Source organism: Ictidomys tridecemlineatus, chromosome X, assembly GCF_052094955.1.
Source record: "Ictidomys tridecemlineatus isolate mIctTri1 chromosome X, mIctTri1.hap1, whole genome shotgun sequence".
Classification (NCBI taxonomy): Eukaryota; Metazoa; Chordata; class Mammalia; order Rodentia; family Sciuridae; genus Ictidomys; species Ictidomys tridecemlineatus.
This window is the reverse complement of record NC_135493.1, coordinates 2,653,774-2,670,584: the sequence shown is the minus strand read 5'-3', so window position 1 is coordinate 2,670,584 and position 16,811 is coordinate 2,653,774. Positions and strand designations below refer to the sequence as shown.

The 16,811-nt window shown below is 42.7% G+C and overlaps 1 protein-coding gene across 3 annotated transcripts in view; it reads left to right on the top strand.

Annotated features, from left to right (window-relative positions):
* The window catches only part of Znf185 (zinc finger protein 185 with LIM domain), a 66,749-nt gene that overhangs the window by 42,243 nt on the left and 7,695 nt on the right, over positions 1-16,811 (top strand). For 2 of the 3 annotated variants that reach the window (XM_021735393.3, XM_078034099.1), the window contains 5 exons: positions 61-141; positions 1,424-1,495; positions 3,606-3,708; positions 6,104-6,202; positions 6,964-9,131. In XM_021735393.3, coding sequence (XP_021591068.2) covers positions 61-141; positions 1,424-1,495; positions 3,606-3,708; positions 6,104-6,202 — 355 coding nt within the window. In that variant the 3' untranslated portion in view covers positions 6,964-9,131. Of the gene's footprint in view, positions 1-60; positions 142-1,423; positions 1,496-3,605; positions 3,709-6,103; positions 6,203-6,963; positions 9,132-16,811 lie in introns of those variants that run through there. The other variant, XM_078034098.1, reaches the window with a different exon arrangement.

The following is a 16,811-nucleotide window of genomic DNA, read 5'->3' as shown; positions in this document are numbered from 1 at the left end:
ACTCAGTCCTCTGGAATCTTTTGGTATACCTCTTTCTGTTCTACTCTGCTCCTTGTGCAGCAGAGGGATTCTTTTCGTGAAGGAGTACATGAATGCTAGTGAAGTGTCTTCTGGGAAGCCAGCATCTTCATCTTATGGCAGGTAAGAGCAAGCCTCAGATCCTTCCTTGTCATGGCCTTTTCCTATATTTCCTCCTCTCCTGTATTTCCCCCTTCCCCAGTATCTCATCAAGGGCTTGGGCCAGAGTAGCTTCTGTGTAATCACATGTTGAATGGGTGACTAGAGCAATTATCTTCAGATGTGATTTATACATTTTCAGGTGTTCTACCTGAAAAGGTGATTTTTGAGTTTTCCTGTTACACTTAATTTATCCTGTACCTCATTTCTATTTTCTGTCTCTATAACCTTGTTTATAACAGGGAGGGTTTGAGATTAGGAATAATGTTCATGAAGCCTCCAGAACAGCAATGGGAAAGCTGTCTTTGCCATCTGGTATTTGCTTCTCTGAGAGTCACTTGACTGAACTATGTCCAGCTTCTGCTTTTTGTTCTACTTGTCCCACCAGTCTGTTAAATTTAATTCTCAGACTCTGACAACTAAATATATTTTAAAATTAACTTTAACCATTAGTCAAAATATTGTCTTATGAACAAACCTATAGACTTTTCTTTAGTGGGCAGTGAGAAATGAGAACTTGGATTGAAAATCTAGCTAACCCTTTATTCTGAGTATAACCTTAGGCACTCTGCCTAGCCTCTGAGCAGCTTTTTCCTAACTACCTCATAGGGCCACCAGTTGACTCCTAAGGGAATGGCAGCTTCATTAAGGATTATCTCAAGGCTTGTACCTATTTAGTCGTCCTTCCCTGGCAATACTTTTTAACCATCAGTTTTTATATAAATTGCAATATTATTGAAAATGAGAATACAAAATTTTAAAAAACCCATTTTACCCCTACTCCCACCCGATAACCCAAGGACAAGTATTATATTAAATCTTTCCTTCATTTTTTTTCCATCCCCAGTGTCTGATTTCTGTTGTGAGTAGGCTTCTAGTGACTATCACATTGTAATGCAGACATATATATGGCGAGAAAAGTTCTGTTTCTGTTGGTCAGTGGACCTGAAATTCCTCATGGTATACACAGCCTCCAGAATTACAACCACCGCACCCTTGTCATCTCCCTTGCCACAAGGGGGGTTCTTTATGCCCCATGAAAGAACTCTTATCAAAGAGAATTATGCCTCCTTGGTACCAGCCCCTATAGTATCAAGTACCATTTAGGATCAGAGGTGATGGTTGTCAATGTAGTCACATCTGGCTTGTGGCCAGAAAGTTAATTGGAAAACTGTCCATTATGCATCATGATGATAGTGATCTGGCTTCCATCTTCTTTCCTCCTTTTCTCCATCATACTCTGCAGTGTCAGCAACATCGAGAAGTCATTTGACATGGAGAAGAAACTTCTATATGACAACACATCACACTCTGAGAGGTATGTCTGCTTTCATACTAGGGAGCTCCATACCATATGTGTTTGGTTTTATCTGGTGATTTGCAGCTTCCAACATATTTACAGGATTGTCACAATAGTGCAGGACACTGGAGGGTGGTACCTACCTTATCAGGATGCCACACTAGAGACAACTAAAGCCTTTGAACCCAAGTAAGAGCAAAGGGTAGACAAAAAAGGTTACTGGAAAAGGAAGTGGTGTCTGAGAGCACAAGGTGCTCATGTCAGCAGTAGTGATTCCTCAGAGTAGAACCTAATTAACTAGTACCTCTAACCAGAAGTCAAAAGAAAAGAGTAACTACAAAATAATGATGAGGGGGATTTTTAAAAAATGGGCTGCTATTATTAACAAGGCAGAAAACAGACAGAACTAAAAATGCAAAGTGGTGTGGAATCATTGAATTGAATGAAGGGCACTTCATCCAGCAGTTTCAAAAGTCATCATTAGATGTCAGCAGAGTCACAAGATAATATTAATGACAAGTTCTATTTTTAAATTATTGGAATAGAGTGTTAAAGAGTCTTTGAGATTGAATCTATTCAGGTTACAGTGAAGGAAATTGGTCTGGTAGGATATGTAACATACCCTTAATTCACACAGGGAGTTAGGGACAGAGCCAGGACTAAAGCCCAGGTTAGAGATGTTTGTACTCTGACACATCCCTTCTCATTTATTAAGCATTTATTATTTATTATTCTCATTTATTATCTGAATCCCAGATAACCACATAAATTACATCACCAGATAAAGTGTTAGTAGAGAAGGCCAGTGTCCTAGTCCATTATATGTTACTATAACAAAATACCAGAGGTTATTGTTATTTTATAAATAAAAGAGGTTCACTTAGCTTACAGTTTAGGAGGTTCGGGGGTATGGCAGTAACATCTGTTTGGCAGTGGTAAGGGATCTCATGGGAGGTGAGACATCATAAAGGCAGGAATATGTGTAAGAGTGGCAAGTGGCATGCTCAGAAAAGGGATCCAGGGGAAGTGCCATGTTTCCTTATAATAACCCATTCTCATGGGAACTAATCTGATCCTGCAAGAACTACATTAATCTCTTTTGAGGGTAGTGTCCTGCCACAATCCTCCCACTATTCCCCAAATCCTGAAAGGTACCATCACTGCCACATTGCCACACTGAGGACTAAGCTTCCATCATATGACATACTCAAATCATAAGACTACATGAAGCAGGTTGGTTAGAAACCTGAGAATTAGCCAGTTCCACAGGAACAAATGAAATGAGGTATCCACTTTAGCAGTATGGCAGACCAGATACCCTGGGGGGTCCCCCTTTCCACTACACGTCTCCTAAATCTAGAGTCAAATGTTACTGTTTAATTGCTGGGCTTAGAGAGAGAAAGGGAATTCTCCAAGGAGATCACCCTAGTCATTTGCACACTTCATACATGCACACATACACAGACACACATGCACAGATAAAAAACACAAGCTGAAAGTGGCGATAATATACAAAGGAACAGGGTGCAATGAGGGCAACAGTCTGTAGAAATGCTTCCATCCAGAGTGTAGACTCTGAGCCAGCTTATGGTAATACTAGGCCTTGGAAAGGAATTAAAATGGCCCCAGATTGCTAGCACTACCCCAGCCACTGTCAGAAGCAGGCCTAAATCTCTGGAAGTAGGTACTCCTAATTTCAGCATATAGGAGGAGAGCAAACAGGCACCCTCATAGGTCCTGTCTAAGGAGAAGAGGCAGAGGTGACTCTTGAGAACAAAGCAAAGATCCTGGGATGTGGGAGATAATTGACCCAGAAATCAGTACCTAGAACTTGAGCATAAGTTCCAAGTAGTCACTACAGGCAGACTTAAGGTAAGTGTGGGTCTAAGAGTATTGGGGCTGGGGACCAAGGCTCAGTGGTCCCAGGCATAAAGAGAAGGGACATCAGGACTCGTTTGGGGGAGTAGTGCAAGAGCCTACAACAGCCGAGAACTGGTCTAGCTTGTATCTCTGCTCCCAGAAAAAGATGTCAGGCTGGGAATCCTGACAGCAAACTGAGGCCTGGCTGTATCACATCAAAAGTCTGTATGCCAGTGTGGAAACTGGGTTTTTGTTTTTCTTCTCATAGAACAACTGGAGGTATCTGTACTTACTGCAGCCGAGAGATCCAAGACTGTCCAAAGATCACCCTAGAACATCTTGGCATCTGCTGCCATGAATATTGCTTTAAGGTAAGAAAAACAGGTGGTGCTGCTGAGAACATCCTACAGAGCACTGGAGTCTCATGGGTTCAGAGAATGTGAAGAAGTCTTGATTCCTGTGCACATTTGTGCACAATCTCAGAGACTTTGCAGGGCTAGAGAGAAAAGCCTGACTGTAGTGGGCTCAAGAGATAATGGAACATGTGGAAATGAAGAGATCTGGAGGACTTGCTTGAGAGAGCAGTCAGGCAGTGGAGGAAGACCATAGCATGTGTTGATGCTGATAGGCATGATCCAGTGTAGAGCAAACACTGATTGTGCAGGAGTAGGACATCCTCATGTAGGAGAGAAGGATGGGTACCTGTTTGACACAGCATGGTTAGCAAAGGCTGACTATGTGGGTCATGTGCAGAGAGGTTCCCTGATTGAGTGGTGGAAGAACAAATTTTATTTAGCAGTTGTTTCCTATTTTCTCAGTTGATGCAAAGCATGTTCATATCTCTGAGTGAGAGAAGGCAGGTAGTGCTGGAGGTTAAGGAAAGAAGAGAAGGGAAGAAATATCACCTCAGAGAGTGGGAAGTTAGATGGACCAGAGAGAAATGGAGGCCAGGTGGTGCCCACTTGCAGTGAATGCTCATGAACTCCTACCTAGAACAATCAGCAAGGGGCTTGCATGGACAGGGTAGAGATTTCACCAGGTGAGGCTGATGAAGCAAGAATGAGACTGAGTGCTGAGCAGGGATTTTAAACTGGCCTAGTTGGGTTCACATAAGGTGTGTGGAAGTTGGAGCTGTGGAAGAACAGTGGGGCCTGAGATGGTTGGGGGATGCCTGGAGGGCAAGTTGAATGCTTGAGTCACCACATAGGCAGTGAACACAGGTTAGAGAGGTCACAGAGCTATTTAGAACCCAAGGATCCCAAACTCAGATTGTGATATCGGAGCCAGTGGCATCCCAGCTGCATTCTTCTGCCCCCCCTCCCCCAAACCACCACATTGCTCAGGGTCATTCATATAAACTGTTTCTTCAGTGAATTTTTGTGCAATTTGATTAAATTGGGAAGAAGCAGCTAGAATTGCTTCTCTGCCGGTTCTGTAGGAGTGGTTATACTTTATAGAAAAAGGCAGATCATATACATTTATAGATTTAGCATGGCCCTGCTAGTGAGAGAACACATCACTCTCATCTTCCTTGGTGCCACCAGGCTAGGGAGTAGATTTTCAGTTTTCATTGTTAGCATAAGGAAATTTGGAATGCAGAAAAGAACTTGTCAAAAGTTGTTTTAATTTTAAAGAGGCACTATTTCAGAAAGATAGGACACTCATGGCCTGCAGCATCATAGCAGTTCTTCAGGATCCCCCATTTTCCACAGCATGAAGCATTTATAATAAGTTTTCTGTGTATCCAGAGGTGATCAACTAAATAGATAGGTACTATCAGTAAGTTAAGTTCAGGTTCAAGTCCTTGTTCACAAAAACTAAAATTATAGAAACATAATATATGCAGTAGAGGGCTAATTGATTTATAGTGAGAATTAAAATTGACAGAAGGATTTTCAAATTAATTGAAAAGTAGAAGTAGCTAGATTATCATCAGAAGGGTGCTTGACAAGAATGAACAAAGGGAGTTGGAGTAGCTGCGAAATTGTTCTTTGTCCTTCCCAGCACCTTTGGAAAGGTTGAAACCAGAAGGCTCAATCTGGGGACCTGGAAAGGGCTGGAGACCAAGACATGTGTGGATTCTTTGGCTCTTCTTGTTTGAGACTATCTACAGGCCACACTGCCTCAACAACCAGTGCCAGGAAGGTTCACCACTGGCATGCCTGGGGAGGCAGGTTTGTGAGTCATGAAGTTGGAGGGGCTGGACTGCTAAAAGATCCTTCCATTTTGTAGGACTCCCATATCACCTTCCTCTGGACCTTCAATTTCACCCTTAATGTTTCCAGCTTCTCTTACAAAAGCAGAGACTGCTGGCACTTACTGAACACTTTGCTTATTCCTGACCCCAGGCTGTGTGCTGTATGTGGCCTATGCCTCTGAATGTTCTTCATGAGCTTGAAGAGTATATCTTGCTCATTTATAGATGAGGAAATGGAATAATGGAAGCTGGGAGAATTTCAGTAACTTGCCCAAGTTCACCCAGCTAATAATTTGTACAGTCAAGATTTTAAATGCAGACTGAATTCTGAAACCTGGGCTCCTAACCACTTTGTCATCATCCTGCCAGCTAGTTTTTGTGTGTTTTTTGATTTGAGTCTGAGTTTTGCTTCTGTTTTTTGCCATTTTTTTGGTTGTCTGCTTGGAAGTCCAGAATGCAGCATTGGCTCACAGCATCTGCCTCCTGCCTTGCTCAGGCACCCCCTCCTCTTCCACTCATTCATGTTGCTTCACTTTGTGTGTTGATCTCCACCTTGCTTTCTCTTTCAGTGTGGAATTTGCAGTAAACCAATGGGTGATCTCCTGGATCAGATCTTCATTCACCGAGACACTATCCACTGTGGGAAATGCTATGAGAAACTCTTCTAGGTGGGTGTTGGCGTTTCAAGGGACAAGCAGCCAAGAGATTCACTGGGGGAAGAAATCTTCCCTGATCTCTCCCTGGGTTTTAGCCCAGGACCCTGCTATCCCTCCAGCCTTTTTGTTCATGAGGCCGAGTCTTTGTGTTCCTATGTCTTATGACACTTTGAAGTCTTAATTGACATGAACAAAGTCCCTCCCTGAGGACTCTTCCAAATTGTCAGAGTCACAGTCTCTTCCTCTCTAGAAGCACCTTACATAAAACACCCCAGCTGAGCCCTCTAGCTGTCCTGGAATGCTACTGGGACTCTATTAGCATCAATTTGTAGCCAGGAAATAAAAACTTTGAAAGGGAAGGGGTATGGAGGAAACACCTAGTTGGCTTATGGTAGTATCAGGACTTAACCCCAGGTCTTCAGATTCTGGGCCTGAGCTCTGCCAGTTGCTTTGGACCCCTTCTACCATTGATTAGCTTCAGATCAGTACTCCTTAGCCAAGGTAGTCAGTAAAACAAGCTTCTAAGTTAACAGACAGTGGAATTGCCCCCAGTGTCTGAGCATGGAACATAATATTTCCCTTGAAGGCAATCAGAATGGATGCAAACCAGACTCTCCCCTAGCTACATGCAGGTTATCTTCTCAACAGGTGACACATTTTAATTGGACTCTAGTTCCTGATCACTAGAACAGTGACACACATCAAGGACCTCTGACTGATTGTTGGATTGAACATGTATTTCCAGTTTTATGGCTACTCATATTTTCTTTTAGCTTCCCCAAGATGCTCAGAAGCTGATGACTCCCGGACAAGTTTGGCTGTCCCCAGTTCTTGGATCCTCTCCCTTCACTTCCTCCCTATGATTTCCTCATACTTCTTCCCTTCTTAGGTTGAACTTGCTTACATCCAGTATTGTATCTTACTGATGCTATGATAATTACTTGTGTGTGTAGCTTTTTATAGTTTAGGAGGCACTTTACATACATAATCTCATTTCAGGCTCCATCAAAGACTTGAAACGAATTCCATCTTAGCATTCCTAAGACAGACTGGCTTTCTGATGAGTATAGGTAGCCTAGTGTGTTAGGCATGGAAAGAAGCATGGAGTTCAGTTTGTGCTGACTCCCTTGAGGCTTCTGAGGGGCCAAGTTAAAGACTGTTGACGATCCCTTGTGGGTAAATTGCAGGCATTGAATGCTAGGGGTTGGCATAGGCTAATGTTTACCTTGTCTATTTGCCATATATATGTTTTAAAGTTTCCATACATTCTTTGAAGTAGTTAGTTGTTTTTGATTGAGTTATATAGGAGATTTTAATTCCCTCTTCCCATCCACCTTTTGCTATATTGGACTTTTTCCCTAAAGGTGTGTGGGCGCATATTGGTAAGTTAGGATCAAATTCAATAGGATATGATTTTAGGAGGCTACTGACCAAAGAGATGTCTGTGTATGTTTGAATTTTGATAACTGATTAGTGTATTTGCCCTTAATTCCTGCTCCCTGGGCCTTACACAGAAATCCTCTCAATTGGCTTTCAAGGTACATAGATCAAAGTAAGATTAAGAGGAGAGAAAAGTAGTTAACATCTTTGAAGCCTCCCTACATACCGTGCATCATTACAAAGCAATGACATTAATTGCTGTAATAATCCTGAGAAGAGAATATTCTTGTCTCCATTTTACAAATGAGGATAGTGAGACTCAGACAGGTGGTCATTGCCTTCTGAAGAACACTGTGCAACACTACTACTGTCCCATGCTCTCTCCAGGAACAAAAAATTGATTTAGTGCTTAGAATGTGCTCACCACTGTGAAGAAGATATCTGAATCCTGCCATGTAACACTACCCCTTTGGCCTCCACCAAGGCATACTCTTACAAAGGGGCAGGATGTGAAATCTCAGTCCTGTGGGCATCCTGGACCCCCACTGATGCACCATAAGGGCCAAATTGCCCTTCTTTCCTCTCCCCCAAAGCAAGGTGCTTTTAACCAGGGATAAATTTGACTCACAGAGTTCCCATAGAGAACCTCATCAACCCAGGGAAAGCTCCAATCAGCCAGCTACTCTGAGTACACACTCTTTAATGCCTTCCTGTTTTCCAGTCCAGACTCAAGCCAGCAGCAACTACTGGGGCCCAGGTTCTTAGATCATGGGAACTCATTGTCTGGGAAAATAGAGAAAGATACAGGCCTGTCCATGCAGTTAGCTGACAGTCTTAGATTAGCCTAGGTTACTTGTCACCTGCAAACTTTGGGCCCAGCACTAATTTGTAAACTCCTCAAGAGGTAAAACCACCTTAGAATTTTTGGATAAAAAAAGAAGGCCTCTTGATTGAATTATAAAATGAGCCTCCATCTTTCTTTAGTTTGTGAGCCCTGTACATGTTGGCTTGTAGATTTGTTATTTCTGTCAGATGATCAGAGACGAACATTCCATTTATTTGATAGATGTGAGTTGGATTTACTCTGAAGGAGAAGAATAGTCCCATATGCCATGTACCAAAACTAAATATTAACTAGTCTTCTTGAAGTCTAGCTCCAACATGGGACTTAGTACATGGTAAGCACTAACACCATGATTGAGAAAGAAGTCACTCCTTTGGTGAGAGGTGCCATTACAGAGTCTCAGTACAGGCCTCCCAGACATAATACAAGGTAAAGAAGCCCAGGATAGGCTAGTTTCCCCACCCTAAAGATATATTCTTCCTTTAAGGTAGTTTTAGAACCAACCTGCAAGATATTGAAAGACAGCTTGTAATGTCAGTATTGACCTTGATCCAAAGCAGCCTCTTTCAGAAATGTCTTAAAGATACAGAAATCTTCAGACTTAAGGAAGAGAAATGGTTGTATTACATTGTTGCTTTTATAAAATTTCTTAGTTTTTCTAGTTGTGCATGCTTAATCCACAATAGTGTACACAATTATAATAAATGTTAAAATGTACATGTCAGTGTTAAGATTTCCTTTTTTTGAGTTTAGTAACTTGGTGTACTTGGCTGTGTGATTTACCTGAAGACTTCCTCTAAAAAAGCAACTAAGTAAGTACTTACAGCAAGATCCAGAAACTATGTAGGCAGAGGAAATATAGAGTTCTAGGTTCAGCAAACCTTTTTTAATTTTTTCTTTTATAATTGCAGATGGACAGCATGCCTTTATTATTTATTTATTTATTTATTTATACGTGATGGTAAAGATCGAACCCAGTGCCTAACACATGCTAGGCAGATACTTTGCCACTGAGCTACAGCCCCAGCCCATCAGCATATCTTAATATAGAAAATCATATTCTTTTGGATACATCCTTCCCTTTATATCCTTCACAGACAGGTGACCCCCCTTTTATTTTTACACATTTTCAATGATCAAGAACTCCTTCCTCTCCAAGCCCATACTGTCTATGGACAGCCTCAGTTTTAGAAAATGCACTTCAATTGAGTTAAATTGTATTTCCCTTTAATTGGTCACCCAGTGGTGGTCTATAATTCCTTTCCTAAATGCCAGCCCCTAAAATAGATGAAGATACTTCTCAGGGTCTGTCAGTCAACTCCTTCCATTTAAACACTCCTGGTTCCTTCAACTCTTCTTGACATTGATTCTGAATATATATTTCTCAAAGGCACTCTTCAAAGCTGCTCCCCAACACACACTGGATCTCATTACTCCAGCTGTGTACCAAAGGCAAGACTGCTTCATCTTGCTCCTTAAGGCCAATGTTCTAAACTTTCAGGATCCTATTGAATTGTCATTCTGCCTATGAAACCAGCCATGCTTCCAAGTTTCACATCATTAGAAAATGCAGTTTACATATCATCTAAGTCTTGATCCAACTCAGGGATAGGAAGTCCAAAGATGGAACACATGGCACTAGTGAACTCTTCCCACCACTGAGCAAGGTCCTGGGGGCCATTGTATTAGTGTCCTCACCCCACCCTCAACCCAATTTTGGCTGCAGTGGATGCAATTAGGCAAAGAGACCTACTAATGCAAGAGAAAAGGATTGTAGTGGTAGCTCATAACTAGGTATTTCAGTTGATGATAATGTATGACACAAAAGAAAACATGGTAGTGTCATTGTGAAATCACCTAACAGACCAGGTTCCTACCAAGCAAGTTGGTCCCAGTTATTTGACCTCCTGTATTCCTACTCCCATTTCCTGTCCCCCATCCTGAGTCAATACCCATAAGGTCCCCTACCCATGCATCCCCATGTGTAATCCTCTGAGGACTGCTCTTTGCTTATGAATGTCTTTGAACTATAAATTTCCTCCACAGAACACATTCCTCTGGTGAAGCTTCTCTGCATGGTGTCCTCTCACTGGGAATATCCCAAACCTACCTCCAAGTGCATTCTTACCATTGTTCTATTTCTTCTGAATGCCTTATGCTCCAGGGGCCTTTCCAGGGCCCTTTACTTTCAAATTCCTCTGAACTTTCGTAGTGAGTTCTGTCCTTATCACACTGCTAATGAGGCTCATCCCATGAGTGCCTTTACCAAGGCATACTTTGCTTAATTGATCTTGCTAAATCGGTATTGATTTTATTCCTTTTAAATGAAAACATTTACTCTTTTGTTTTCTTTCATTGGTTTTTCTATTATTTTATACTATTTCATTAATATCTGCTCAAATATTTATTACTTTGTCCCTTCTGCTTACTTTGGATTCAGTTTGCTTGTCTTTTTTTTTCTTTTTTCCTTCTGCTCTCCTAAGTGTCTTGAAGGTGATAGTTTGTTCTTTTTCTAGTTCCTTAAGGGGTACAATTAGGTTTTTTACTTCAGATCATTTTTTAATATATGCATTCATAACTATGAACTTTTCCTCATCACTGCATTAGCTACATGTTATGTTTTCATTGATCTGAAAAGATTTTCTAATTTCCCTTGTGACTTCTTTGTTTATTTAGGAGTGTGTAAACAATACACTTGTTACAGAAATTAAAGAAAGTAATTCTCAAACTTACTTTCTGTTACTGATTTTTAACTTTATTACATGCTGGTTGGGGTACATATTTTGCATGACTTCAATCCCTTTTAATTTTTGGAGACTTGTTTTCTGGCACTGTGCTTAGCTTTGAATGCGTGCTTCATGGGGTTCTTCTTGAGCAGCTGCCTTGGGTCCCTGCCCTGATCACTGTCTACCCTGCCCTCTGCCCTTGCAGGCTATTTGTATGTTGTATTCTCCTTGACAACTGCCTCTCTCTCTACCTGCTCCACCTGGTTCATCACCTCCAAAGCCCACTGTACACTGTGCTCTGCATAAATGCTCTCTTTCAATGAATCTTCTCAGACCAACTTCTGCTTTACAAGCCATCCAGTTTGTGTTGGTTTGGTATGACATGCTGCTGCCAAGTCAACTCCTTGTCTGTCCATTAGAGCTTTCTTTTGGACCAACACCTTGATGTATCACTTGGTCACTTAATCTCTAAACAAGCATTTATTGACCATCTGTTTTCTACCAGTGTGCTAGATGGATATTCCCTCCCAGTATTGCAGATCCAATTTAAATCCTCATGATGGTTATAACATACCATGGTGATAAGTGCTCTGAGGAAAACATACAGAGTGGGTAAAATGCTATAATGTAGTAAACTCTTCTGGGCCAAATGACCAGCTTTTCCTAAGGAGATGATGTAAAACTTAAGTATGAGTTTGCTATACACAAGAAGGCTATCTTCCAGCCTCTCTTTTTTATGGTGTTCTACAGTCATCTCCATCCCCAAGGCATTTAATTCTTTCTGCATCATGTCAGGTCTTGCATGGGGCACAGGGATTTGAGGGATCAAAAGAGGCACAAACTATTAACTCACAGAATGGTGATTTCATGGGGAGAAAGACAAGGCAAAAAAATCCTATTTCAGTAGTAACTGCTAAAGGAGCATAGGGAAAAGCTTGGTAACCTGGATTTTGTAGTTAAGGATGGTGTCCTTGGGGAGGGGACATCTGAGTTGAAGTTTCTTATTTATCCATGTAATAATTTAAATATTTCCTGAGCACTCACTGTGGGCCACACACTAAACTACACCATTACAGAATGATGTGTGGCATGGTGAGAGTGGAGCCAAAGCTGCAGTGGAGACCCCAGAAAGTTAGAGATGCAAGAAACATGGAACACTTGCCAGGGAAGCTATAAGCAGCATGCAAAACCACCTCAAGAGAGTGGCCAGGTGGGACACCAGTACTTTTAGAAATCAATTTGCCAGGGGAGCCCTGGAATCATTGAAGAGTTCTGTGATCATTCTTCTCTGTAGGCCAGACCTTGCCCTGGGAATCATAGCTACTCAGCTCTGGATCCTGAATGCAACAGCAGAAGCAAAGAGGAAAACCAGAATGGTCTGACTTGCTCTGACCTACATATTTTATGGGCTGATCATGGTCTTCATGGGCATGCAATAGATAGGAAACCTATTAAATTCTTAACTTGATTTATATAAGCAGCAAAGTTCTAGACCAAGGAAACAAAATCTGACTTAAATGACAAAAACAGTTGTAGCAATCAACCGATTCTCAGATTTGAGACAATTTATAGACTCAAAATCCCACATCCCACATCTGGTTGAGGAATGCCCTCAGTTTGCTAACAATTTTTATTGTTAATCTTTCTCCTGGCCTTCTGCAAAATGACCTACAGCCTTTTACCAGAGAAACTGTGCTTTGGGGAAAAGGAAAAATCAGACATTTCAGAGAGTGACTATGAATTGTTGCTGATTCTAAGAGAAACAAAATGTCACTGTGGCCCACCAGTCAGAGTAGGGGTTTACAGAAATCAGGTTATTAATAGAATTTTAACTCAGATCTGACTCAAAGGGAGTCCTGAACCTACCTTGTGGTTATTTCCTCAATTCCAGAATGTATAAGTGGAGTAGAAATGCTTAGCAGCTGGAAGAATTCCCAATCAATTCCCTTATGTGGAGTGGGAGCTATTGTGGTGGAAAAGGCCAAATGGAAGGCCAAATGTTAGAGGTACCTACATCTAGGAAAATAGCAAATCAAAAGTAATACAGCATTTCTATAGGGATTGCAAAGATCTGTGCCACCATCAGGACTTGAAAGATGCACAGGTGGGGATCCCCACCTCACCCCTGTGTAACTCTCAAACTTGGCATGTGCTGAAGACAGATGGATCTTAAGAGAATGACAGAGGATAATTGTAAGCTTAACTAGGGATGACTCCAGTTGCAGCTGTTGTAACAGATGTGGCTTCAATGTTTGAGCAAATTAACATATGTCCTGGTATCTGGTATGCATCTATTGATCTGGCAAATGCTTTTTTCTCTATACCTGTCAATAAGCCCCACCCAAAGCAGTTTTCTTTCATCTATCAAAGCCAGAAATATACCCTCACTGTCATATTCTAGAGGTATATGAACTCTCCAGGCCCATGTCATAATTTAGTTCCAGGAATCCTAATCACCTTTCCCTTCCATGAGGTATCACACTGGCCATTGCATTGATGACATTATGCTAATTGGATGGCTCAAGTGTGAAGTAGCAACTACTCTGGACTTACTGTTAAGACATTTGCAGGTCATAGAGTGGGAAATAAATGTGACAGATTCAGGGGCCTTCTACCTCAGTTAAAGTTTCAGAGGCCCAAAATAGTAGGTGGCATGTTGAGATAGCTCTTCTAAGGCAAAGACTGAATTGTTGCTTCTGGCTCCTCCTACAACCAAGAAAGAGGAGACTCTTCAACAGATCCAGGCTGCCGTTTAGGCTGCTTTTACCCTTGGTCCATAGGATCCTGCATACCTAGTGGTGCTTCAAATGTCAGTGGCAGATAGGGCTTCACTTTGAAGCCTTTGGCAGGCCCCATAGGTGAAATGGCACAGGCCTTTAAGGGTTTTAGAGCACTGCTTTGCCATCATCATTATCTACCCTTCTTTTCAGAGACAAGCTTTGGCCTACTAGTGGGCCTTAGTAGAAACTGAACTCTTTTTTAAAAATATTTTTAGTTCTAGATGGACACAATACCTTTATTTCATTTACTTAGTTTTACATGGTGCTGAGGATCAAACCCAGTGCCTCACATGTGCTAGGTGAACGCCAGACCACTGAGCCACAAACCCAACCCCAGAAAGTGAACTCTTGACCATGAGATTTACCTCCCCATATGCCATGTTTCTGCTAAAACTACCATTTGTGGGCTTAAATAATGCTTTAGCCATCATCATTTTGTTCTACACAACATTGCTTCTGGTCAAGGAACCCTTTAATAGTGAAAATTGTGAGACAGGTTTTCATGCTCATGGAATTCACTGGTATTATGTTCCCCACAATCCTGAAGCAGCTGACTTGATAGAACAGTGGATCTTTTTTGGAAGACTCAGTTACAGTAATTGCTGTGAGACTTTGGATGGAACTGAGGAGGGGTTCCTTCCTGCCTCAAGTTCCTGCAGCCTGTTGAGCCCTCTGTACCATTGATCCAGAAATGGGATGGTCCTAGGGCTCACTCAGTCTAGCTGCTGCTAGAGAAATCCATCCACCCACCCCCATCACCAGGTCATGAAAGGGATCTGCCTGGGGCCTGTTCTCCCCTCTTTGCTGTGGAGACCATGGCTTGTAGTGAGGACCTAGGGATATAAGGACCTGTGGATTTCTGCTGTAAGAATTTGATCCATGAATTTGAGCCAGGCAGGCAGCTGGGGCATGGTGCAGGGGAGCTGGAGGTGCTGGCATACAGAGCACTTGCAGGTCTGCTGTGTGCAGGAAGAGCAGGCCAAGGAGGCAGACACATTCAAGGCTCCAAGAGGAGAGAATAGGGTCTGAAGAATGTGCCCTTTGGAGAAGCTGTATACCAAATGATGGAGGATTCAAATGGGAAAAAGCTCAGATGACAAGAGTTTAAACCCAGGTGTAGATCCAGCGTTCCCAGGGAGAACCTGGAGACACATGGCTCAGGACTCCCTAGCCCCAGGGGACCTCCAAGCCCAGAGAAGCAGTGATCCAAGTACCTGGACTTTGGCCCTTATGTAACCCATTCTAAAGTAAAGGAGCCAGGGATCTGGGTGGAGTGTTCCATGAATGGGCCAAGGACAAGAGAAGAGAGACAAGCTCACTCATCTCATTCTAATTTATCCTTCTCTGTGGTAGAACACTGTGGGCTGAGAATGGGATGGCCCTGTACCTGCTGATTCCTAGGACCCATGGGAGGCCAGACTGCCCAGGATGTGACCTTTATCCTGTTACCCCTGCTATGGATGCTGGGAAAGTGACTGCCCCACAGCATCTTCCTCTTGGTGGAGAATGAATATTTTCACATGCTCCAAGAGCAGGCAATCCAAAATTCAGGAGCAGGTGGAGATCAGAAGCATAGAAAGGCAGGGGAAAGGGCTGATGGGAGAATGTACCAGAGTTCCCAGCTTGGCCTCTAGGCTGTCTTTGTCCTTCATATTCATCTGTGACATGATAAACGTACAATTACAAGGTGGTGGATCCACACATGTAAGTAAGCACCTGGGTGGGCCTTTGTATCTACAGATCATACACAGCCCACCCAGAGCACCTTGTGAGCAATGTGCATCTGAACACACTCTGCTTATGGGAATGTGCCAAGGCCAGATAAGGATGAAAGGAACAAGAGGCCTCTGTGTAGGGCTGGTGGGCTGGAGTCCCTCAAAGGTCTCACTGCTTAGTGTTGGTGGGGAAGCAGCTTTCCCTCTCAACTCCCTCATTTGGTCCTTTAAGGAAGTGAAACCCACCAACCATCCAATATACCTGCTCATACCCATTCACTAACAGTCAGTGATGCACTCACATCACAGTACACCTACAAGTTCTCACACATGTTCAATGGCATGCAGTGAAACACATCCACACAAAATGATACACGTTCACATTCAATGATACACTCACACACAGGGACTCATGATGTCAGAACTCCTACTCTAACACGTACTCCATGACACTCATATCCTCATTCATACACCAGTGACATACACCCATTTAATGACACACATGATTTCTTATGCATTCATTCATACTGTGAGAAATACATGCTAACACATGACCACACACATGCCCACACACATACACACAGTTATACCTGCTCAGTGATCAAAGTATACATGGGCCAACTCTGAATACAGGACAGATCAGAACAAGGAAGCCTAGTGTTCTGGCTGGGAACAACCCCTTATTCTACTCATTTTCTCCTATCCCCATCAAGTTTGGAGGAACTCCTATAAAGTGATCAGTTGCCTTGGCCCTGCTGAGACACACTGCATTGCCTGAAGGAGGCAGGGAGAGCAGAGTTCAACTGGAAGCACCACCCCTCTCCTGCAGGTTGTCCTGATGGGACTCACCCCCAAGAGTCTCTTGAGATGCAGGCCAAGTCCTGAGTGCCAACCACTCTGCAATTATGATCCACTGACATGCCACCTATCACTCATTCCACTTGCACCCCCAGGACACCCTCACGTTCTGTGTGTGCCCAGGTCTCTGAGGGATCTTCTGTTGGTGCAGCTCCACTGTCTGCAGCCTGATGTGGCTGGGTCACCAGATGCAGACTCCAGTATCTGGCCCTGGCTCTTGACTACTAGAAGACTGTGTCCTTCATCTGTACAGTGGAGGTGGTCAGAGGTTCTGTCCCTGAAAAATGGCTGGAAGACACCTGCAGACAGACTGAGGAA